This window comes from Malus domestica, chromosome 06, assembly GCF_042453785.1.
Source record: "Malus domestica chromosome 06, GDT2T_hap1".
NCBI lineage: Eukaryota > Viridiplantae > Streptophyta > Magnoliopsida > Rosales > Rosaceae > Malus > Malus domestica.
Genome location: NC_091666.1, coordinates 31101355 through 31127869, shown reverse-complemented (window position 1 = coordinate 31127869; position 26515 = coordinate 31101355). Strand labels below are relative to the sequence as shown.

The 26515-nt window shown below is 40.3% G+C and overlaps 2 protein-coding genes across 2 annotated transcripts; one reads left to right on the top strand and one right to left on the bottom strand.

Annotated features, from left to right (window-relative positions):
• Positions 1–1785: 1785 nt before the first annotated feature.
• Positions 1786–5089, top strand: LOC103438155 (protein NUCLEAR FUSION DEFECTIVE 4-like). The gene is made up of 2 exons (XM_008376693.4): positions 1786–2297; positions 3922–5089. The coding sequence occupies exons 1-2, from the start codon at positions 1833–1835 to the stop codon at positions 5041–5043; spliced, it is 1587 nt and encodes a 528-aa protein (XP_008374915.4). The 5' UTR covers positions 1786–1832; the 3' UTR covers positions 5044–5089.
• Positions 5090–15226: 10137 nt separating this feature from the next.
• LOC139196932 (uncharacterized) lies at positions 15227–18528 on the bottom strand. The gene is made up of 3 exons (XM_070823292.1): positions 17835–18528; positions 17139–17684; positions 15227–16455 (listed from the first exon to the last, which is right to left on the bottom strand). Exons 1-3 carry the CDS (start codon positions 18526–18528, stop codon positions 15227–15229), a joined length of 2469 nt encoding a protein of 822 aa, XP_070679393.1.
• Between the last annotated feature and the right edge of the window lie 7987 nt (positions 18529–26515).

The window sequence follows — 26515 nt, the reverse complement described above, 5'->3', positions numbered from 1 at the left end:
GCTTGATCCTTTGTACTTGTGTAAGCCCTTCACTACTAATAAGAACTCCTCTACTCCGTGGACGTAGCCAATCTAGGTGAACCACGTACATCCTGTGTTTGCTTCTCTGTCTCTATTCATTTACGTACTTATCCTCACTAGTGACCGAAGCAACCAAGCGAAGGTCACAAAACCTGACACTTTCTGTTGTACCAAAGTCTTCGCTGATTTTGTGCATCAACAATGTTTATTACAGATCAAACGCGGAAATTCGCAATTACTATCGACCCCGCCAAATGGGAACCCAACAACTTGAGTAATGTTATTCATATCATGTTTTTGTACCACATTTTCATACCACATTAGGTGACATTTGATGTGGACAGGCATATCATTTGAAATGATCAGATTTTTAAATTTAGTTCATTATTTAATAAACTAATAATTAAGAAAAACTAGTTAATTAAATGATGATTGTAGTATACGAAGAGTCATTCTTTTTCATTTCCTTGGGTTTGCAAATTTTTTAAATGATGTGGTTGTCTACATCAGATGCCACTTAAGGTAATATAGAAATGTGGTATAAAAACATGGTATGAATAACATTACTCCAAAAACTTTAAATAAAAGAAGAGTAATATTATTCATACCATGTTTTTGTGGCCATGGGTCTGCTATCCCCAAAATATGTCTCCTTGGTGTCTCTTCGGTAATTTGGCGACACCTGTCCAACACTTAACAGAGAATTAACACTGTTAAGTCCCCTTAACAAACCTCCTCCTCTGTTATTTCTTCGTTTGCAACCATGGGTTAGAGAAAAACCGTTTTTTTTTCAGTTTTCATTCTTGCCGTCTCCTTAAGAAATTGATATATATTGGAAACTCAAATTCTACAATTTCGGATTCAAACATAATGTTTTCCAATCTTTCTAGTTGACCCAACCCATCCTGAGTTGCTTGACTGATTGCATCTTAATTTTATGTCAATTATGATAATAAAATTTTTTATTCCCTTCCAATTCAAGAAAATTTGTGTTGCTTGAGAGAGATTAACGATAACCGAAAAATTGATTGATGGAGAGATAAAACGAGTTTGAAATTGAAATATTGAAAGATACAATGACTTGTTTTGACAAATTAGTTGAGATTAGCAGAGTGGACGTTCCTGGTGGCATGTGCTTGCAGTTGGTGGCCAAGCCATCTGAATCGAAATCGTCGTTTTGAATTGTGGGCCCTCGCTGGCAGCGGTGAGGTGTGGAGGAGTAGGTGGGGTCACATAGGTATATAAACACAACACTGCTTTGTTGATGATATGAAGAACAAGGCGGCCGGAAGATATGGAGGATGAGTCCATCGGAATGGTTCTGGTACTAGTGGGTGCCTTCAGAAGAGAGGACTTAAACGTTCGAACCAATAAAAAAAAGATTTAACAGTGGTAATTATCTATTAAGTGTTGGACAGGTGTCGTAATATTAAATAAGAGACATGAAGGAGACATATATTTTGGGGACAGCAGACTTGTGGCTTGTTTTTGTACCATATTTTCATATCATTTTAGGTGACATTTGATATTGACAGCCACATCATTTGAATTAATCAAAAATTTAAATTTAGTTCATTATTTAATAAATTAATAATTAAGACAAACTAGTTAATTAAATGATGATTGTAATATATGAGGAGTCTTTCTCCTTCATTTCCTTAGATTTTACAAATTTTTTAAATGATGTGACTATCTACATCAGATACCACCTAAGATGTATAAAAACATGAATATCGTAAAAGAAAAAAGAAAACAGATTTCATTTCCTCAATATATACACCTTAAAACAACTGCAAGTCTGCAAACTAAAAATGGCAGCGATGGAGATGCTGAGCAGCAGCAAGTGGAAAGCCACGGCGGCAAGTATATGGATTCAGTGCGCTGGAGGCGCTTCCTACGCCTTCGGCATCTATTCCTCTGCGCTCAAGTCGAGCCAGGGCTACGATCAATCGACGCTGGACATGGTGTCCGTCTTCAAGGACATAGGTGCCAACGCCGGCGTCCTCTCGGGGATTCTGTACTCCGCGGTCGCATTCAACGGTCGCCGGATTGGTGGGCCGTGGGTGGTGCTCGTGGCGGGGGCTGTTCAGTGCTTCGTGGGGTACTTCTTCCTTTGGGCTGCCGTCACCGGATTGGTAGAGACTCCGCAGGTGGCGGTTGTGTGCTTGTTCATGTTCTTGGCTGCCCACTCTCAGACTTTCTTCAGCACCGCCAACGTGGTCACCGGGGTCAACAATTTCTCTGATTACAGTGGGACCATCGTTGGCATACTGAAGGTTAGAAACGGAAAACGATCATCGCCGAATTCTTTTCCCAAGAATTTGGGAATCCTATGATCACGATCATTCATTGTATATTATGTGGTCAGAAATCATTGTAAATTTAAAATTTAAAATTAAATATCAATAGTACTTAACGAAACTGACCGCACGATGTACGATGAACGATCATAATCACATAATCCCTTTGATTCTTAGGAAAAGGATCCGGCGAGGATCCTTTTCCATTAGAAATGAATAATATTTGACTTCATATAAAGAGTCATCCATCTTTCACTGAGGATTATTTAATCAAAATCGTTCATTCTCTTTGTTATTGTATATTTGTTTGATGCATGAATAACTAAATAATTTACAAATTAAATAGCACTTCTGCATTATAAAAACATAGTTTGCGTAAGAGCATAAGGTCAGTTGAGCTGTTAAAAAAAAAACAAAAAAAGGTCAGTTGAGCTGTTAAAAAAAAACAAAAAAAGGTCAGTTGAGAAGTTGAGAAGAATAATGTGATCATTACATTACAATCGAGTTTGTTCCCTTGTTAAAGAAACCATATCATTTTCCGGCTAATGAAATGACTCTAGTTGAGAAGTTGAGAAGAATAATGTGATCATTACATTACAATCGAGTTTGTTCCCTTGTTAAAGAAACCATATCATTTTCCGGCTAATGAAATGACTCTTACACTATTTGGCTGAGGGAAATAAACTTGTATATTGGATAACAGTCAGAATTTATAGATTGACATGCACTAACTCCCTTATTTGGATTCATAAAATAGAAATCTAGAATTTCCGCATAAAAAAGGGAGTTTTAACGAAAAGCCTACGGTACTGTTCACTTTAACAAAAAACCACATTTTTACACTAAAAAGTCAAACTTGGTACTATTCAGTTTACCCTTTATTTTGTCCTTATCATTAAAATTCAAAGTTTTCAAGCTCTTTTCATTAGTTTTCCTTAAAAAAAAACTTGGAATTTAGGACCTCCAATTCCCAAGTTTAAATTCCATGTCATTTCCCAATTTCTACGATTGAGAGTTTAAAAATAACAAATTTCGTATTCAATTTCATTGTTCTTTTAACTATGTTTGGATGAGGGAAATAAACTTGGAATTTGGGTAAAAATCAGAATTTATAAATTGACATGTATTAATTCTTTTGTTTGGATTTATAAACATAGAAATTTAGAATTTATGCGTGGAAAAAAAAAACTTGGAATTTGGGACCTCCAATTCCCAAGTTTAAATTTTATGTAAATATGTATCATTTCCCAATTTATGATTGATGATTTAAAAATAACAAATTCCGTATTCAATTTCATTGTTCTTTTAGGTTAACCAAATAAGAAAATTCATAAATTCTAAAAAATAAAATCCCCTCATTTCAATTTGCATCATTTTAAAATTCTTTAGTAATCTTAAATTTCTTCATCCAAACATAGGTTAACCAAGAAAAAAATTTCACAAATTCTAGAAAATAAAATCCCGCAATTTCAATTTCCATTGTCTAAAATTCATTAGTAATTTTAACTTTCTTCATCCAAACATAGTGTAACACTATTTTCGACTTATTATTTTAAATCACAATGGCTTAGCTATGAACATACTTATGTGTTTCGGGCAGGGATTTCTTGGTCTCAGTTCAGCACTTCTTGTCCAAGTCTATGACACATTCTGCAAAGGCAACCCCAGCGCTTTCCTTCTCCTGCTGGCCTTGTTTCCCACGTCTGTCACCATCCTCTGCATGCCTTTGGTCAGAATCTATGAAGCTGGTGGAGCTGCTTCTGACAAAAAGTACTTAAACATCTTTTCTGCTTTTGCTCTCATCACTTCTGCTTATCTCATGGTCCTAATCATATTCCAAAACATCCTCACTTTCCCATCATGGGCGAGCATTCTCACATTCACAGCACTTCTTCTTGCCTTAATCGCCTCGCCCCTCGGAATCGCATTCAAAGCCCAAAACTTGCAACCCAAGAAACTCCTTGAGGCACTCGATGATCCTTTGCCAGAAAACCCTGAGCCAGTTTCAGCATCCTCTGAACTTCATGTATCAGATCATGAAGATATGAATCTATTGAGAGCTACGCGTTGTGTCGATTTTTGGTTGCTGTTTATTGCCATGGTATGTGGGATGGGGTCTGGATTGGCCACCATAAACAACATGAGCCAAATTGGGGAATCTCTTGGCTACAAAACAGTTGAGATCAATTCCTTGGTTTCTCTGTGGAGCATATGGAATTTTCTAGGCCGGTTTGGAGCCGGGTTTCTCTCGGATTACTTGCTGCATAAGAAAGGATGGGCAAGGCCATTTCTGATGGCTGTCACCCTAGCAATCATGGCAGCCGGCCACATTGTGATTGCATCTAGTTTTTCGGGGAATTTGTACGTGGGTTCAATCCTAGTTGGGATTTGCTATGGCTCACAGTGGTCACTTATGCCCACAATCACTTCTGAGATCTTTGGGATAAGACACATGGGGACTATTTTCAACACAATAGCCATAGCCAGTCCTGTTGGTTCTTATATTTTCTCCGTCAGAGTAATCGGGTTCATATATGATAGAGAAGCTTCCGGAGAAGATGATGACTCCTGCAGCGGCACTCGCTGCTTCATGCTGTCTTTTTTTATCATGGCTTCTGTTGCTTTCTTTGGGTTTCTTGTTGCTCTTGCCTTGTTCTTTCGGACGAGGAGATTCTATCACTCGATCGTGATGAAAAGACTGCAGCATTCTTCTCCGAGATAGTGAGTGAATGTGAGCATTTTGTACAGAGAATAACTTTCATGCAATATGGATATCATCGTGAAGATTTTCTAAGTAAATTATGCACGCATACAAATTAAAACACACATAATTTATTACAAGGTATTTTAAGAAAACACTAAAATGACAATCAAGTTATCAAATGATTAAATGCTTTTGAATTTATATTTGATCTTTGAAGGAATTTCTAAAAACGATCAATTTAGATTGTTAAAATACAATGTGAAATAAAATTTATACGTGTTTGGGTAGAAATATGACTCCTTGTATTAGGATTTGCTATGGCCCTAGATATTACAATATATAGGGTTATACCAATTCCTAATTAGGTAGAAATAATCCTAGACTCATTACAATGAAAAATTACATTCCTATGATATATGGGAGAATCACAGAGATGATTCCGAGTTAGTTAACTTAATCTAACACCCCCACCCATCCACCCTCCGCAAGCTAGACGAGCTTGACCGGACAAGTTTGGAGTAGAGAGTTGACAATGACGAGGTTGATGAACTTTTGTGAGGAGACCATCAGGTTGATCAGCGAAATATATATATATAGCCCACCCTATGACTGTTGAGAGCTACTTTTTTCATGAACAATCAAGCTCAATATGACGAGTGTGAGCATTATGAACAAGATTAGCTGCTAAGTAGGTGCCACTAAGATTATCACAGTGGAGCAGGACGAGAAAAGAAAGACAAACACCAAACTCACCAAGTAAAAAACAAAGTCAAGTTGTTTCAACACATGCATGCGCAAGTGAGCGATACTCATATTCCGCACTGAAGCGAGACACAATAGATTGCTTTTTAGAACACCACGAAATGAGATTGGATCCAAGGTGGATAAAACAGGCAATGGTTGATCGTCGTGTGTCAAGACACACAATCGGCACCAAAGTAAGCAGACAAAGTAGCAGAAAAAATGTGGGCGAAGATGGAGGCCGAAATCAAGATTAACTTTGACATAATGTAAAATGCGCTTAACAGCAATCAACATAGTAGCACGGGAAGAACTCATGTACTGAGCGACGGTGATCTATGAAATGATGTTCTAGAAACAAGTAAGGAACCATCAGTAGCAATAAAAGCAACTTTGGCAGCAAGAGGTGTGCAGGCGGGCTTGCAGCGAACTACTCCTTGTATTGCCAATTGATTTTATAGAACCCCAACTTTTTTCATGGTATCATAGCAAGTTGTCCTCCATGTGAAAGTTTAAAAATATGTCTTACACTGCAGATGGTATTGAAAACAACCCTAATAAGGTACAACGTGTATACAAGTTCAATGAACGTGTAACTAGGAAGCACAGAGATTCTTATCAAAATACGCAAAGTACAGTTTAAACAATCACAAGCAGAGATTTTGTGCTCACGGCACAAGTGACAGGAAGACTTGCAGTAAAGTCTTTTGATCTTTTGGCTCATGATGTCTTTGCCTTGATGCGTATATTTTATGAGCAATTGAAATGAAATTTGGCCACAGTAATACGGTTTAATAAAATTCATCTCAACTTATAAATAAGAAGTTTGAAGTTTGGTTTCTAAGAATGGATTAGAAAGTTTCTGCAATACGTGCTATATTTACGACGGAAAATAAATGCAGATAAGTTCACACATGCACACTTAAAAAAGAAATATATATATATATATATATATAACTTAATGAATTATTGCATGTGCCTCTAATGTTATTTTTTCGGATGTTTCGAATATCTTATTGTTTGGACCCAAATTTACACCATCGGCCCATGTAATCAAGGCCGTTGAGAAAACGTAGTTCTCAACCGTCGGATGGAAAAGTGGAGATAATTTTTATTGTTAAAGGATAATATTATGATTTTTATCATGATATTTATCGTTTAAAAAATTATCTTGATATTTTCTTGTACAAGATGAGGTGCAAATTATATCTTCAAAGTGAGCAGTACAGTTCAATTTAATTTGGGGTTCTTGGGATTTAAACGTGTGGTAGATTAGAGCATTGGAGTATTTTATTGTTATTATCCATTTAAAAGTGGGTGATAAATGGTGGATAAATGTTGTTGAGCACGTAGCTCGGAATCGATCAAGATGGTTTGTTGAGATGCATGCATGATGCATGGATGGGATGAAATTATGAGATAAAATGAATTTAATATTCATTTAAAGGAAGCCTAGGAACGTAGGTCTTTTTGGTGATGTGATGATAAGGTAGGCTAGGTTTTTAATGCTTATTTCTTGGGTTGGTTCCGTAAAGATGGATGGAGGAAAGCAGGTGGTGAAGCCACGTCACCAAAGATCAAATCCTTTAAAGATCAAGGGAATTTGAAATAAGAGTCAGGCCGTGCCAAGCAAGTACATCAGGTTCTATAAATACAGAGGCAGTGCATCATTCAAAGGCCCACAAAAATCAATACAAAATTGCCCTGCGCAAACTCTCACAACTTGAGATCTTTTTCTTTTCCTTTTTCGCTGACACATCTTCCGTTGGCATCAACAGCACTGTGGAAGCAACCGGTGATATCTTAAGTCGGCATAGATAGCTCTGTCACCGTAGAGTCGGTCGGTCTCGCAGTATCTTCCGTTGGCATCAACAGCACTGCGGCGAGAACGGTCGATTGCCTATCCAAGTCTCGGTCGAGAAGGGTTTTCGAATCCTTGTTGGTCGAGGTCATCTCATTAGCCTTCTCGGCGAGGTGAGGTGTTACAGTTATTACATTCGGCACATTGTAAGCCGAATTCGGTTCGTGAACTTTGTAAGAAATAGCAGCCTTGTCTTCAGGCTCGAGAACCCAAGAGGCCGAGACGCGTTCCTTTCTCGGCCGCAATCGCAAGACGCAGAAGTCAGTAGCGCGACCCAACGCAGCATCATCAAATTTACTCCTCGGCCGAGCCTCGGCCGACGAGTTGGCACGCCCCGCAATCACCGAAGGACGTAGTTAGCTTAGAATATATTCGGCCTGCGCGCCACGTAGGCTTGGTAGATTTTAGGGTCAACATTTTGGCACGCCCGGTGGGACCCAGTGCTAAAACTACGAAGTTCATATGATATATCAAGATGTCAATCCGGCTCCATTTAGCCGATTGCACGAGCTCCTTGAGCAATTGAAAAGAAACAATGAGGAGAATAGAAAACGCCTTGAGGAAGATAAAAGATCATGGGAAACGGTAAAAATTCTTCGTGGCGAAAGAGCCAGGCAAAAATCATTCGCCTACATGTTGAGAATAGAAGCTCCTGTTATCCTACAAAAGCAATGGGTAAACGAAGATAGGGCTCGGTTTAATGCCTGGCTAGATGACGACCGTTTTCCTTACGTTTCTGATTACAGTTCAATTCCATTTGAAAAATGGTTAGGTCCAAAGGCCGGGGGGCAATTTTTTGCTCCGGCCACAATCAAAATTCGGCCTCAGAACATAGTCGAGACGGCCGAAGAAGAGTTTAGGCCACCTATTTTTTCGGTTGAGACTGAAAGTGTGGTAGGCCTAGAAGAAAATGTTCAAGTTTCTGAGCCCAAAATTGACTTGGAAAATGATTCGTCAGAGGAGTGTTCCAATGACGAACAAAACCAATACATGGTTTTAGACGCCGAAACTACACTAATTGATATGATTATTGGTGATAAGAAATCCCGTTCGGCTAAGTTATTTGAATTAAAAGCCGAAATTATGCTTGGGGGGCATAATAATTGTTCAACACATTCGGCGGCCGAGAATGAAAAATATTTCACCAAGTCAAAAATATTTTGGAAAAATTCTTTACTCGGCCTAGAGCGAAATCAATTTGAAAATTTTGATGCAAAAAGATCGCGGCTTGGAATAAAGCATCGTTGGCCTCCTCCTGAATATGGTTCGGCCACTTTTATTTCCATTTAGAAAAAAAAATATTTTCTTAATCGTCTGGCTACGTAAGCCAATGCATCAGAAAATAAGGGGGGCAATGATCCAAATATATATATTAGTTGGTCGAAGAAGCAATCCAGGCTTATATATATTAGTTGGCCGAGATGGCTGAGAGAAAAAATTTCGGCTTTAGCCTCGGCCTCGACTACTTTACAAAAGCCTCGGCCTCGGCCCCATTACAAAGCAAAGACTTGGCCGAAACAGATATACATATATATATAAGCAGCTTTTGGCCGAATTAATGGGGTTTTGGGTATCATGGACGACAGAGCATGCAGGCCTCAATGGATGTATGGGTACAGATCAATTCATGCCATGCGGTCGACTAATATATATATATATATATATATATATATATATATATATAACCATACATACCGAGCTCGGCGGGGTGTATTGTTGCCGAGTAAGGTCTGTTCTCTCGGCCTAGTTTTCTCGGTGGCCCAACCAAGTCATCCACCAATCATGAGATGGCCGAAGTGGTCTATTAAGGTGTTTGAAGTATATGCGTGGCAGCTGTATATCCATGCAATCACATAGTGGGGGAATCTAAAAAAAAAAAAAAAAAAAAGAAGAAATAGGCATGCTTTTTCAACATTATATATGCATGGCTTAGTGGGAAGTCTTATCAAAGATGCATGGTGGCAGAACACTCAGTTGAGATTCGATGTGTATATATATATATATATATATATATATATATGGTAGACTTGCTTTAGGATGCCACTACCGAGAAGTGAATAGAGCATTCATGATTGATGGCAGGCCGAGCTACCCGGAATCGGGGTTTTCTCGGCCAAAATTCTCTCGGCCCTTAAAGCAAGTTTTGAGTATTGCGACCGATTAGTGTGGGGTCGAAGTGATTGCAAGGTTTTATCTAAAGTTACTGAGCCTCGTAGAGAATTGTGGAAGCCGGGGAGACGACAGCGTTGGTAGGACAGAGGTATTATTGCTGAGGAAACAAAATTTCTTTTTCGACGGTACGACGAGGTTTACTGGCTACAAAATAATTAATTTCCTTAACCATTCGGCTTACGAGCCGAAGTTCAAGGAAACTGGGGGGCAATGTTTGGACCCAAATTTACACCATCGGCCCATGTAATCAAGGCCGTTGAGAAAACGTAGTTCTCAACCGTCGGATGGAAAAGTGGAGATAATTTTTATTGTTAAAGGATAATATTATGATTTTTATCATGATATTTATCGTTTAAAAAATTATCTTGATATTTTCTTGTACAAGATGAGGTGCAAATTATATCTTCAAAGTGAGCAGTACAGTTCAATTTAATTTGGGGTTCTTGGGATTTAAACGTGTGGTAGATTAGAGCATTGGAGTATTTTATTGTTATTATCCATTTAAAAGTGGGTGATAAATGGTGGATAAATGTTGTTGAGCACGTAGCTCGGAATCGATCAAGATGGTTTGTTGAGATGCATGCATGATGCATGGATGGGATGAAATTATGAGATAAAATGAATTTAATATTCATTTAAAGGAAGCCTAGGAACGTAGGTCTTTTTGGTGATGTGATGATAAGGTAGGCTAGGTTTTTAATGCTTATTTCTTGGGTTGGTTCCGTAAAGATGGATGGAGGAAAGCAGGTGGTGAAGCCACGTCACCAAAGATCAAATCCTTTAAAGATCAAGGGAATTTGAAATAAGAGTCAGGCCGTGCCAAGCAAGTACATCAGGTTCTATAAATACAGAGGCAGTGCATCATTCAAAGGCCCACAAAAATCAATACAAAATTGCCCTGCGCAAACTCTCACAACTTGAGATCTTTTTCTTTTCCTTTTTCGCTGACACATCTTCCGTTGGCATCAACAGCACTGTGGAAGCAACCGGTGATATCTTAAGTCGGCATAGATAGCTCTGTCACCGTAGAGTCGGTCGGTCTCGCAGTATCTTCCGTTGGCATCAACAGCACTGCGGCGAGAACGGTCGATTGCCTATCCAAGTCTCGGTCGAGAAGGGTTTTCGAATCCTTGTTGGTCGAGGTCATCTCATTAGCCTTCTCGGCGAGGTGAGGTGTTACAGTTATTACATTCGGCACATTGTAAGCCGAATTCGGTTCGTGAACTTTGTAAGAAATAGCAGCCTTGTCTTCAGGCTCGAGAACCCAAGAGGCCGAGACGCGTTCCTTTCTCGGCCGCAATCGCAAGACGCAGAAGTCAGTAGCGCGACCCAACGCAGCATCATCAAATTTACTCCTCGGCCGAGCCTCGGCCGACGAGTTGGCACGCCCCGCAATCACCGAAGGACGTAGTTAGCTTAGAATATATTCGGCCTGCGCGCCACGTAGGCTTGGTAGATTTTAGGGTCAACACTTATACACCAAAATTTTTTACTGTAAACCAATAGTTGAATAATCAACATTTAATCATTAAACTATAATGTTAGGAAGATTAAATCGGGAGACAAAATTTGCAAATTAAATTATGTGTCACCAATAAAAATAAGCATGTTGATCAATCCTTAATAATAAACTAATCATTAATTTTCATGTTATTTAGTTTTCAAAATTTTATCTACAAATTTAATTTCTTAATATGAACCAAATCATTAAAATATCAATACATATACACCTAAAATGTTTGCCTAAATCATAATGAGTCAAGAAAACACGTGGACACAAAAGCAATGTAAACTACCCACACATCACACAAAGCGCCAAAACGACCACCACCATCAACCGCCACTCCGCCACCCAACAAATCGACACGATCATGATGCGGCAGAGTTCACCGTCTCCCTCCATCGTCCCCAAACGAAAAGAAAGCAAAAATGTACGGCAGTTCACTGAATCTCTTGGACAGCAAATGGTTCTCTACGGCGGCGAGCATATGGATACAGTGCACCAGCGGCTCCCTCTACACCTTCTCCGTCTACTCTCAGGCCATCAAGACAACGCAGGGCTACGACCAGTCAACGCTAGACACCGTCTCCGTCTTCAAGGACTTCGGAGCCAACTGTGGCGTCCTGTCTGGCCTCCTCTACTCGTACTCCGCCAGGTGGCGAAAGCTCTGGTTGGTCCTCCTGGCCGGGGCGGCACAGTGCTTTTTGGGTTATTTTCTAATGTGGGCCGCCGTAGCCGGCGTTATTCCCCGGCCTTCGGTGCCTGTGATGTATCTGTTCATGTTCGTGGCGGCTCATGCGGTGTCGTTCTTTAATACCTCTAATGTGGTCACTGGCGTCAGGAATTTTCCTTATTATAAAGGCACCATCGTTGGCATCATGAAGGTACATAAAATAAATTTGATTGCTTTCCTTTATTTGTGCTGATGTTTCTTATGACCAACTTAGATTATAGAGGTAGCTTAGCCATTAGATTTTGATCACAGCTGTTTAAATCTTCTATTTCAATCTCAGTCATTCATTTTTCGTATTATTAATGCTACGTAATATTGAAGAACTTTAACTCGTTTTCTTGTTTTGTAAATTTAAATTACTTTATATACAAATTAGATTAATTATCGAGGCATTTGGGTTGAAGTTGCAAAAGAAAACTTTTGGATTCTAGAATATTTTTTATGAAATTTTTACCCCGTTATGTGCACTGGGTACGACCTTTTTATGTTTCCTCATTTTCACTTTTGTGACTGTTGGAGAAGGAGTCTTGTCTAAGAAAACCATAGCTAAAGTTTAAAAATTAATATTGTAATGTAATTTCGATTGTATTCTTGTATAAGAAGAGATTCTTACTTGTATACCAAGCATATACGTCTGTATATAAAAACCATTGTGCTATGTATAAAATTATTTAGTTTATATTTTCTGTATGGTATCAACGAGTTAAGGTTAGTAAAACCCCCCTTCTATACTTCTCCAATGGCTTCTGTAGCGGCCCAAACTTCCTCCTCCGCTTCCTCTTTTCCTGCTGGACCTGATGTGGCTCACTTCTTCGAACTCACAGAGACCAATTTTCTTAACGGGACATGTCAGATGCGCCCCTTCTTGATTGGCCATGATCTTTTCTGATTCAGTTTATATTTTTGGAGAAGGATTCTCTCCCCTTCTATTCTCATCCCCTTCCCTCCCATCCTCTCACATATTGTTTTATGTCTTATTGTCTCTATAAAAAAAATCAATATAAAATGTGGACGTGGCTAAACCGTAGCCATTCAAATAGGAGGGGAGGGAAAGGGAGAGAGATTAGGAGGGAAGAAAGTCCTCTTATATTTCCTGTTGTGACATGGTAAGCATAAATTTTTTACCTGAGCTATAAAGATAAAGAATTGTTAGATCGTGACAAGTGTCAAAAGATGAAGGGATAAGGTGGTTATGATAGTTAAAACAGTTAGTGTAGAATACTTAGTGAGTAAGGAAAGTCAAAGATATATATACTTGTATCATGTACTGTAATATTCATTCATTCATACGAAAAGGATAATTCAGATACAATTCTCTCTCTTAAACTCTTCTCTTTCTCTCTCTAGATTACACAGGAAATTCTATTGATGTTCTTCACATGATGAAGTTTTACATGGTATCTTCGCCGGTCCTTGGATTATGAGGAAAAGTACTGCTTCCGCTCTTGATCTTTGACGTTTGTAGTGATCTGAATTGAAGTTTTTGCTATTATCTTTCGAGCCGGGCTTCGTATCTGTCATCGATCTTATTTGCACAGTGTATGCAATCATGCCCGCCAAGTGTTTGTTGAAAAGTATGACTCAACCTTTACATGTTGTATTGGTGATTTCTTTCTGAATCTTGATCTCGATTTGTGTTCTTTTCTTTTGCACTCTTGTGACTGCTTCTTCATCCCTTGATCTTTCAATCTCTTCAAGTAAATTTCTTGATTCTCTGTTCCCTTCTGCGACACAATGGTGACAGCTGCACAATTGACCATAGTTCAGTCTCCGATCACGAATCTGATTCCAAATGTGTCCACTTCTGTCACTGTTAAACTTGATGATACAAATTATCTTGTTTGGCACTATCAACTTCGATTGCTTCTTGAAAGTCATAGCATTTTAGGCTTTGTGGATGGTACTAGGCGATGTCCTACTCGATTTGTTGAAGATGCTACACTTGAAGGTGTTGAGACTGATGCATTTCAAATCTGGAAAATGCTTCTTTTTTTTTTCTTTTTTTTTTTTGGAGAACCTCGGCGGTACGAGGGAATTTTATTGATAAGAAAAAAGAAGATACACCTAGACAGGGGGGACATAAACCTAACCCCTCATAGAACAAGAGAAAAGAAATACAAAAAAGGGGGGGACATGCACCTTACCCATTTTGAGAAAGGAAATACCGGAAAAAGAGGGGGGGACATAGACCGTACCCCTCTTGGAAAAGAAAATACAAGGAAAAGACTAGGCGGACATAAGCCCAATCCCCTATATAAACCTAAAAGGTAATAACCTGCAAGACAAGCTGCAAAACAAAAGGGAATCCAAAAAGGTTAGGAAAAGAAAGGAGAACACACATCAAGAAGAGGAGACAAACCTGTAGGTTGGCATGCCCAAGAAATTTGAGTGCAGAGGATGAAGGATCTCTATAGGGGGAGTGGAATGCCAAACAAGTGAAGATGATAGAAGCCCTAAATTGGCTAATTTGTCAGCAACAACATTCCCTTCTCGAAAAATATGAGAGCAACGAAAAACCATGTTCTGCAAATGGAGAGTTACAATTGTTCCAGCGTGTCTAGAGCGACCAAGGGGGAGAGAAAGATCCAGAAGCAAAACATGATATTACACTAGAAGAGTCGCTTTCAAGCCATAAATTTTGTCAGCCCCGCGCGTGGGCCAATTCGACAGCAAGGATGACAGCATGGAGCTCCGCATAGAAAGAAGTACGATGGCCCAAGCTTAGGGAGAAACCACCAAGAAAATAACCTGCAGAGTCACGAAAAACCCCGCCACATGCCGCAGGACCTGGATTACTTTAGCAAGGCCATCAGTATTCACTTTGACCCAAGAAAAATGAGGGGGGGTGCCAAAGAACAGGGACAATAGAAGGAGTTTTACAGGAGTTAGGCGATATTCCAAGAGAAACTAAAAGTTGCCTATCCAAAATGCCTCGTACATGGCCAGGGGTGAGAGCTCCAACCTGCCTAATCCAGGCCGAGGTGGAGCGGCAGAGACGTGAGAATGAGGGAGGTTTGCCTTCAAACTTCACTTTATTACGCATCTTCCAAATAGCCATTAGTAAGAAAAACCCTGAAGCTAGCCAGACATTGCGAAGATGTGGAGAAAACCGCTTTGACAGAAAATCAAGCCATAGATCAGAGAGGGAGCCCGTAGGTGGAATAATAGTGCCAAATTGGGTAGCTAGCCAACGTCAAGCACATTGTGCAAATTCACAGCTAGAAAATAAGTGGTCAATAGATTCAGAATTCTTGTGACATAGTTGGCATATTGGAGCCAGCGGGATGCCTCGGCGCTGAAGTTGATCCTCCGTTGGGAGCTTGTTGAATAGAATCTTCCAAACTAAAATAGAGTAACGAGGTGGGATGAAAGGACGCCAGATGATGGAAGCCCAACTCTTGACAGGAAACCGATGACGAACAATTTCATAGCCATCGGAAAACGAAAAAACACCAGATGTAGAAACTTCCCAAATTAAAACGTCCTTATCCTCATCAATTGGAAGAGGCATTTCTAAAATCTCTTTAGTTAGGTCTGGGAAAGTAGAAGAAAAAATATAAGGAATAACCCATTTTCCCATACGAATAATATTTGAGACCTTAGTACGAGATAAAGAATGAGCAATCTCTGTTGCACCAACGACGTCCACAATAGGCTTATCCAGCCATTTATCAACCCAAAGGGAAGTAGTAGAACCATTTCCAATCACCCAACGACAATTCTGAAACAAGATATGAAGAATGGATTTAATACCAGGCCATATAGAAGATCGCTTATAACTACAAGAATATAGGCGACCATGTAGCTTGAAACGTTCCCGAAGATAAATACTCCAAGGGGAATCAGTAGTAATAATAAGCCATCCAAGCTTTAAGAGAGCTGTAGTGTTAAGAGAGCCAAGATCACGCAAACCCAAACCACCTTCATTCTTCGGAGCACATATCTGACGCCAAGAAATGGTAACAGACTTCTTGGAGGTTACGTCACCAGACCATATAAAATTGCGAGCACATCTTGAAAGAGGCCTTAGCAAGGAAGAAGGCCACTTATAAACAGAAAAGCTATGCAAAAGCATACTTTGAAAAACTGATTGAGTGAGTTGAACTCTTCCTGCCATAGATAAAAGTTTCCCCTTCCAACCAGTTAACTTAGCTTTAGCTTTATCTGCCAAGGCTTGAAGATGACTCCTTTTAGGCTTGCCATAGAAGATTGGAACTCCTAAGTAGACAAAAGGTACTTTGCCTTCTTTGAAACCCAAGTAACTCTCAACCACAGCTTTGCGATGCCTTGAGGTAGAGCCCAAGTAGAAAGTACTTTTTGCCTTATTGATAAATTGACCAGAGGCTCTACTATATCTATCGAAGAAACCTTGCAAATTACGCAGGGTGACACCATCACTTCTACAGAAAATGAATAAGTCATCTGCATAGAGAACGTGAGAAGGAGAGATACAACCTCTTGGAGCAAAAGTTGGCTTAGTAAGCCCATCAAGTTGAAGACGACTCAGGCCCCTTGATAAAGCCTACTCAGCTAAACAGAAAAGTAACGGAGAGAGAAGATCCCCTTGGCGCACTCCTCGGGAACAAGAGAAAAAACCATGCGGGGAACCATTAATTAGGATGGACAATTTAGCAGATCTTAAGATGGTAGAAACCCAGTCTATAAAACAAGTGGAGAACCCAAAGTTAGTAAGCACCCGCAATAGAAATGACCAATCTAAAGTATCAAAAGCCTTAGCTATATCAACTTTGACTCCCATATTGCCACCACGAGTTTTTTGTCAAGCACATTGAAACATTCTGAAACAAGGCCAATACAATCTGTGATACGTCGGCCAGGTATAAAAGCAGCTTGATGTGGAGAAATAATGCGTTGAACAACATGAGAAAGACGAACTGCCAAAATTTTGGGAATAATCTTAAAGAGAAAGTTTGCCAAAGCAATAGGTCTAAAATGAGTCATGGAAATAGCGTCTTTCACCTTCGGTATCAAAACTAAGAAATTACTATTGGCATTGGGGTATAACCAATTTGATTGAAAGAATCGCTTCACAAATTGAATAACATCAAAGCTGACAATATCCCAACAGTGATGATAGAAAAAACCTGGAAAACCATCTAGCCCTGGCGCACTGGAAGCACTTAATGAGAAAACTGCCTCCTTAATTTCCTCATCAGTAGGTAATGCAGATAAGAGATCATTTTCAGAGTCTGTGACCATCGGCTGGATGACCTCACAAACCTCATCAATACCTGAAGGGGTGAAAGAAGAGCCGAACAAAGTCTGATAGAAATTAACAATATGGTTCTCAATTGCCAGCGGGTCAGTAAGAAGATTGTTTCCATCAAGAATACAACTGATATGAGAGCTGGATGATTTAATACGAGCATAGGCATGAAAGAAAGAAGAATTTCTATCCCCTTTAGTTAACCACTTAACACGAGCTCTATCTTTCCAAAATGCCTCCTGCATTTGAAGAGACTCCATTACTGTAGTCTTGGCGACAATCTCCTCCTCGAAAAGATCATTATTTATACCCTCAGTTGAAATTCTTTGTTGAATCATAGAAAGATTATGCCGAGCATTAGCCACTCTATTATGGACATCACCAAAGACCGAAAAATTCCATTGGCGCAAGTAGGTTTTTAGAGCTTTCAATTTTTACAGAATGATAAACATAGGACAACTATAGACAACTGTATTTCTCCAGCAATGAGTTACAGTTTCTCGAAAAGATGGATGTTGAACCCACATTGATTGAAAACGGAAAGGACGATGACCACTGCTTAAAACTCTAGAACCAGAGAAGATAAGGGGGTTGTGATCTGAGACTACCTTTGGCAATGCTATGCAGTTAGAGTGGGGCCAAGAATCAAACCAGCTTATATCACACAATGAGCGATCTAACCTTCTTTCAGTGCGACCACGAGACCTCCAGCCATTAGACCGTGTAAAGGCTGCCCCAGATGTGTTCAAGTAGGTAAAGTTACAAGTGTCAGACATATTACTAAACTCAGCGCATGAAGCTTGGGACGGTCTGCCTCCTCCCATCTGCTCGTGGGCACCCAGGATAGCGTTGAAATCGCCAATAGCCATCCATGGAACTTGTGTTTGTGGGCGCAGAGAGATAAAATCAGCCCACAAGTCTCTTCTTTTGATAGGTGAAGTACTTGCATAAACAAATGTGAACTGGCTTGGGATATGGTCAAAGGTACAGTGAACCGTAACCTGTTGATCAGAGATAGAAATAACTAAAGGGTCTGCACAAGCCGAAGATGTTAGTAACCAAAGGTTGGGAGCAAGAGTTCCTCTAGAATTAAAAGTAAGAGCGGATAGATTTAAAGAATCCCAATAAGCAGCTGAAATAGAATTAAAAGTCACCATGGGCTCCGCAATGCAAACCAAATCCGAGTGATGCAACCGACAGATGTTAGAGAGCTCCGTCCGAGAGTCATCGTTACCAATGCCACGGATATTCCAGAAGAGAACCTTCATTTATAACGAGCTGGTATTCTTCGGACCCTACTCGAATATGGTTTATCAGAGGGTTGATTAAGATTGGCAAGCTGCTTTTGTTTTTCCCGTTGACTGTTAGATAACACAGGAGTAAAACCATCCATATCACAGCCTTCTATGTGATTGACAATATCGATGACATCCTTAGCTAATGTCGCAACATGTTCAAAACAAGGGGGAATGCTATGGTTGTCATGAGGATCATGCATGCCAAAATTATTTGGGACATCGGTGTTGCCCAACTGCTGACTATTCTGAGCTACCGTCTCGACCTGTTCAAAGCCAGGAGGAGTGCTAGAGTCGTCACAGAGATCATGTGGGCCAAGATTATTTGGGACATTGGTGTTGCCCAAATGCTGACCATAAGAAAAACCATTCTGAGGATGTGATCCATCTGTAGACAGCGATCCGGTCATAAAATTGCTAATATGCGAAATCCCAGGGGATTGAATACCATGTTCTTCAAAATCGGAGTTATTCACAGCTTGGGCAATGGTCCCAAATGCCTTATCAACCACCGGTTCAAGAGCTTTGTTTATGTGCGTATCAGCGGTGTCAGTCTCTGGTATGACATTACCAGAAACAATTGGCGTTATTCCAAGAGAAGACTGAAGAATGGGCTCATCATTACCATCATCCACTACCTCAATACCTGCAGGCAACAATTGATCAACCTGTTGAAGAGGTTCAGAAGCATGTGACCCACAAAAGACATTAACCGGTATTGTTGTATCTTTTTTGGGACGATATTCCATGTGCAGTTGACTGCGAGAGTGATCTCTGATTTTGTTGTCCCCCATGTTACCACCCTTTCGCGTCCGGCTACGAGAACGACCTCTCGACATCTGTTCAAGTTGTCTGCAACTATTAGCCAAGTGCCCTATCAAACCACAGTGACTACATTTGGGAGGTAAATTTTCATAAACCACCTCAACCGGGAAGCCATGACTTTCTCTTTCAACCATAAGAGATGTAGGTAAATCATCTGCAAGATTGACATCAACTAATATACGTGCATAATAACCATATTGCCTTTCCCTTGTAGCTGAATCTAATTGCAAGGGAGTGCCAACCCCTCTCGCAATTTCCATCAAGTGTCTAAGATGCCAATATTCCTGACTCAAACCAAAAATTTTGATCCATACCTGAGCATGAGTTTGAGGGAGAACATCACCTGGTTTAAAATCTGGCGTCCATTTTGATAACCTGAATAAACCAGTAGCAAGAGTACACGTACCGCCACCCCATGCCCGTCGTATATCATCTTCCTTGTTGAAATGGATATCAAAATAACCTTTACCTATAGGAACCAGGTTCCATGGTGCAGTAGGGCGCCATGCATCTTTTAAGCAAGATTTTAGAGCACCGGTCTTCATTGGCGTAGAACCCTTTTTTAGGAGCAAACGCCCAAGGAGATTATTTTGAAACAACTTCAACTGTTCTTGGTATAGATCCTCGCTAATTTTGACATATGTTTTGTCCCCACGCACAACCGGAGTTGGAAGTTGGCTGAGATGGACGTCTTCAATTGGGATGGAAACCACAGAAGCAAAAGTCCTTGCCTTCAGAATTGGTTGAGCGGGGGGCATATTAGTTGTCGGCATAACCGTCTCTGCAAGAAAACCCCATGGACAAACGATATTTGTGCCCATGATAATTCAGTTTAGAGTTGTCAACACCATAAAGCAAGGTTGAACGCAGAATAACCTTGGGCACCCTGAAAAAAAAAAAAAAAAGGGCAGATTCTCTGGAGCAATTCGTCGAGCAGGTACAAGGCACCTCAACCGAGCAACCAGAGCCAGATCAAACTTCCGGCAGGAGGAAGTACTAGTACCGAAGAGAGCTTTCAGATTGACTGGGGCAATTCGTCGAACAGGTACAAGGCACCTTACTGAGTTCCAAGACTGAGTAGTGAGAGTGAGGCGGAGGTACCCCTCATGTTCCTACTGCTCTTTGTTGGGTGGTCCGGAAGGCCAATCTATCCGCTTCCTGATGGATTATAATCTGAACCACCATTAACATTAGCAGCAGCACTGCCACCACCGCACGAGTCAGGAGCTGGAAACTACGACCCCTAGCTATACGAGATGGCAGAGATACAAGTGCTCGATCTATTAGGGACTCTCGTACCTTACTCATAAAAATACTTGTAAGCTTTATCTTTCCTTAGAAAGGGATGAGCTTTCTTTGGCCAATATAATACATAGAGATCTATCACCTGATGTGAAGGCAGTTGACTTCCTTACCAGCATGCACCGAGTTAAAGCTTTAACTCTAAATCACAATACCATCCCTGGAAAATGCATGATCGTGCAGTCATGCAACTTATCATTGCCACATTGTCTCCCACAGCTATGTCCTGCGTTATTGGGTGCTTAAGCTCTAATGACATGTGGATCAGCCTCAAAGATAGGTTCTCCACTGTAACTAAAGCCAGTATTTTTCAGTTAAAAACGGAGCTGCAAAACATTAAGAAGGGTAATGATTCAGTGTCTACATATTTGCAACGTATTAAAGATGTGAGGGATCATCTTTCTGCAGCTGGTGTCACCTTTGAGGATGATGATATTGTGATATTGGCAATGAAAGGTTTGCCTTCTGAGTATAATACCTTTAGGACAGTTATAAGGGGCAGGGAGAATGTCATCAGTCTTAAGGAATTTCGGTCTCAGTTATTGGCTGAGGAAGCAACTGTTGAAAATAACTCGATCTCAGAGTCTTTTGTTACTGCCATGGTTGCTCAAAATACATCTGGCAAAGGCAAAGCTCTCCTGCTACAAGAAGGCTCTTCTAGTGGTTCCTCTCAGTCACAAGTGTATACTGGTGGTTCAACACCTCCTGGTTATAGTGGTCACTCTTCTCACTACAATGGTGGCTATAGTTTCAATGGCTTTCGAGGACGAGGTAGGGGCAGGAACAACTTTTATTCTAATCCCAAGTACAACACAGGTCCTTCAAATTCGAGTGCTGGAATCCTTGGTCCTGCCAAACCTCATATCTCCACTTGTCCTGAGCATGGTTATGAAGTACCTACGTGTCAAATATGCACCAAAAGAGGTCACATTGCTGCTGATTGCTTTCAAAGACACTCTTCTCCATCTGCACCATCTTCTAAAGTGCAGTGCCAAATCTGCTGGAAATATGGACACACGGCAGTTCAATGTTATCATCGAGGCAACTTCACTTATCAAGGAAGATCACCACCCTCAACTCTTTCTGCCATGAACACTACATTTTCTCCTTCTGCACCACAAGAGCAGTTCTGGGTTGCTGATATTGGGGCTACTTCTCATATGACTTCAGACCTTTCTAATCTCAATCTCGCAGCACCTTTTTCTGGCAATGATACAGTAACAACAGCAAGTGGCTCAGGTTTGCCAATCTCTCATATAGGTTCTACTACTCTTCATACACCTCAGTATGCTTTTGAGTTAAAGAACATCTTACATGTGCCTCAGTTATCACAGCATTTACTATCCATATATCAGCTATGTAAAGATAACAAATGTCGATTTATCTGTGATGAATTTTGTTTCTGGATCCAGGACAAGATCACAAGGAGAATCATTCTTCAGAGGCTGTGTAGAGAAGGCCTCTATCCAATACCATTTCACATTCCACAACATCTCATCATTCAAGAATAAAAGCACAATGCATCATTTCAGCAACAAACCTGCTATCTTGGCAGTCAAGTCAAAATAAATTTGTGGCACCAAAGATTAGGACATCCTTCCAACATTGTCACTTCGGCAATGCTAAAATAATCCCATATTCCTATATCTTTAGATCATGTGTCTTCTATCTGTAAATCTTGTTTGGAAGGCAAATTTGCCAAGCTTCCATTTCTATTTCCTGCAAATAAAACTGTCCATCCTCTAGAGGTCATCCATAGTGATGTTTAGGGTCCTTCATCCACTGTTTCCATTGAGGGTTACAAATTTTATGTAAGCTTTGTGGATGAATGTACCAGGTTCACCTGGATTTTCCCATTAATGAATAAAAGTGAAGTTTTTGGTGTTTTTGTTCATTTTCACAGTTTTCTGATCACTCAATTTTCTGCCATTGTGAAAGTGTTTCAAAGTGATGGTGGGGGTGAATACTCCAGTCATAAATTCAAACAATATTTACTCCAAAAGGGTATACTTCATCAAAAGTCATGTCCCTATACTCCTCAACAGAATGGTCTTGCTGAACGGAAGCACAGACACATATTTGAAACAGCAATCACTCTCATTCAAACAACATCCTTACCACATAAACTTTGGTTTCATGCTTGTGCCATTTCTATCTATCTTATAAATAGGATGGCATGTCAAACACTTCAAATGTCATCACCATTTCAGTGCTTGTTTGGAACCTCACCATCCATCTCCCATCTTAAAGTTTTTGGTTGTGCTTGTTTTCCACTTTTAAAACAGTTGAATTCCAGTAAACTGCAACCTAAAACTTCACAGTGCATATTCATAGGCTATGCATGTCAGTATAAAGGCTATCTTTGTCTCAATCCTCTTACCAACAAAATCTATGTGTCTAGACATGTTTTATTTGATGAGACTACATTTCCTTATTCTTCCATCATTACATCCAACAGTTCATCATCTCACATTCTATCCACTTCACTACAAGTACAACCTCAAGTTCTTCCTTCATTGGTCAATTCTCATAATACTGTAGTTTCACCAATTCCACTTCCAGCTTCAGAGTGTTCAACTTCTACCCCTCCTAATGCCTCAGAGTGTTCCATGCCACACCACTTACTAATTCGGGATTTGTGGAATATCCTACTTCTCTTACATCACCCACTGCCTTACCTGCAGAATCTACACAGTCATTGCTCCCTGATGATCCAGATTTTCAACCTGAAGATCTGTCAGTTGTCTTTCCAGTTCCCTTAGTTAGTTTGCACCCTATGCAAACTCGCTCTAAAAGTGGCATATCTAATAAGGTCTTTTCAGCAACAATTAAATCCTCTGTTCAAGTTTCAGAACCTGCTACTTTCAAGTCTACTATTAAAATTCCAGAATGGGTTGCTGCTATGGAAGATGAGATCACTGCCTTAAAGTCTCAAAATACTTGGTCCATAGTTCCATTGTCATCTACTAAAAACCTAGTCGGCTGTAAGTGGGTCTATCGCATCAAAACCAATCCTGATAGATCAGTGGCAAGATATAAGGCACGGTTAGTTGCAAAAGGTTATAGCCAAGAAGAGGGTGTGGATTACAGTGAGGCCTTCAGTCCTGTAGTGAAACCTACCACTGTTCGATTGATTTTGGCATTAGCAGCTCAGTTTCAATGGTCTTTGAGGCAAATGGATGTGAAGAATGTGTTTCTTCATGGTGATCTACATGAAGAAGTCTACATGTCTCAACCACAAGGCTTTGAAAGTTCAGTTCATCCCTCCAATTATGTGTGCAGACTTCATAAGTCCCTCTATGGCTTAAAACAAGCTCCTCGAGCTTGGAATGAAAAGTTTACAAGTTTCTTGCCAGGTTTGGGTTTTAAAGCTTCTCTGGCTGATCCATTATTGTTTGTGCGGCACACTCATCTTGGTACTGTGGTTCTTCTTTTGTATGTGGATGATATCATCCTTACTGGCAGCTCATCTCAGTTGATTGATGATGTTATACAAGCTTTAGCCAAAGAGTTTGACCTGAAAGATTTAGGCCAGCTTCATTATTTCTTGGGGTTACAGATTACATATCAGCCTCAGGGTCTCTTTGTGTCACAAACTAAATACATCAAAGATCTGCTAGAAAAGGTTGACCTCCAAGATTCCAAACCTTGTAACACCCTATGCTTACCCTATCACAGGTTGTCTAAGACAGAAGGGACTCCTTATCACAGTCCACAACAATATCGAAGTATTGTGGGAGCCTTGCAATACTTGACATTTACAAGGCCTGATATTGCCTTCTCTGTAAATCAATGTTGCCAGTTTATGCATAATCCTATGGACTCCCATGTTGTAGCTGTCAAACGCATCTTGCGGTATCTCAGTGGCACGTTGCATTATGGTCTTCAGTTTCAACCAGGCAAGCTTCAACTACAGGCTTATAGTGATGCCGATTGGGCGGGTGACCCAAATGATCGAAGATCCACGTCTGGTCATATTGTCTATCTTGGTTCGAGTCCTATATCTTGGGCATCGAAGAAGCAACACACGGTTTCCAGATCATCAACAGAGGCAGAATATAGAGCGTTGGCAATAGCAGCAGCTGAGTTAGCATGGATCAGGCAGGTTTTATGTGATCTGTGTGTTCCTATTTTCACTGCACCGGTTCTTTATTGTGACAACATCTCTGCCATTGCATTATCCTCTAATCATGTCTTCCATTCTCGAGTGAAACACATTGAAATAGATTATCATTTTGTGCGGGAACGTGTTATTCGAGGAGATCTCCATGTGCTTCATGTGTCATCCAAAGAACAGTTTGCCGATATATTAACCAAGGGACTGTCTGCACCCTTGTTTCAGCATCATTGTTCCAATCTTATGCTTGGTTCCTCCAAGCATATGATTGAGGGGGATGTAAAGATAAAGAATTGTTAGATCGTGACAAGTGTCAAAAGATGAAGGGATAAGGTGGTTATGATAGTTAAAACAGTTAGTGTAGAATACTTAGTGAGTAAGGAAAGTCAAAGATATATATACTTGTATCATGTACTGTAATATTCATTCATTCATACGAAAAGGATAATTCAGATACAATTCTCTCTCTTAAACTCTTCTCTTTCTCTCTCTAGATTACACAGGAAATTCTATTGATGTTCTTCACAGGATGAAGTTTTACATCATTTCTTCTGATGCTGACGAATCTTATATTGATTCAATCCCGGTTACCATGTCAGATTCAGTCCCTTCTTGAGTACTTTGTGATTTAAATTCATGGACTTGATGCTGATGAGAACTTTATATTTTCCGTGTTAGGGGTTTCTCGGTCTGAGTGGAGCAATCTTGATTCAAATATACCGGACATTTTTGCACAAGAAACCGGCTTCATTTCTTCTGATGCTGGCACTGCTACCTACCGTAAACACATTGTTGCTTATGTGGTTTGTGAGAATCCACAACAAGTGCGAAGGAGACGAGAAGAAGCACCTAAATAGTTTGTCGCTGATTGCGCTTGTTGTTGCAGCTTATCTTATGGGGTTTATAATTTTAGAGAACATCCTTACTTTGCGGTTTGCCATACGCTTCGTTGCTTTTGTTGCACTTCTGCTACTGCTTGCCTCACCTCTTTGCATTGCAATTAGAGCGCATAAAGGGGAGTCTGATAGAGTTTCACAGACTTTATCAGTTGAGGGTGGCCAGTTAACAGATACCGAGGTCAACTGGCGAGATAGTGGGAAAAGGAATGCGCAAGATCGTAGTTCTGGGTACCGTCATTTGCCTAGCAATACTGATCAAGAGTTGGATATTAACGATGAAAATACTTTGCAGTTGGGAGAAACTTTTAATCTACTCCAAGCTATGTGCACTATGGACTTCTGGATTTTGTTCATTGCCATGGCATGTGGAATGGGATCGGGACTTGCCACAGTGAATAACCTCAACCAGATAGGAAAATCGCTTGGTTACTCAACCTTTGAAACAGGTAGTTTGATTTCTTTGTGGAGCATCTGGAATTTCGTCGGGCGGTTTGGAGCTGGTTATGTATCAGATTATTTCCTGCATGCGAAAGGATTGGCGAGGCCATTGTTCATGGTCATCACTCTAGCAGGCATGAGCGTTGGTCACGTAGTGATTGCTTCCGGTATGCCTAGCGCTCTTTATGCTGGATCCTTACTGGTGGGCGTCTTTTATGGTTCTCAATGGTCACTAATGCCCACAATCGCTTCTGAGATATTCGGCGTGCTACATATGGGCACCATATTCAACGCCATTACAATAGCCGCGCCTGTAGGATCTTATATCTTTTCTGTGAGAGTGATCGGCCATTTTTATGACCAAGAAGCGTCGGGAGCT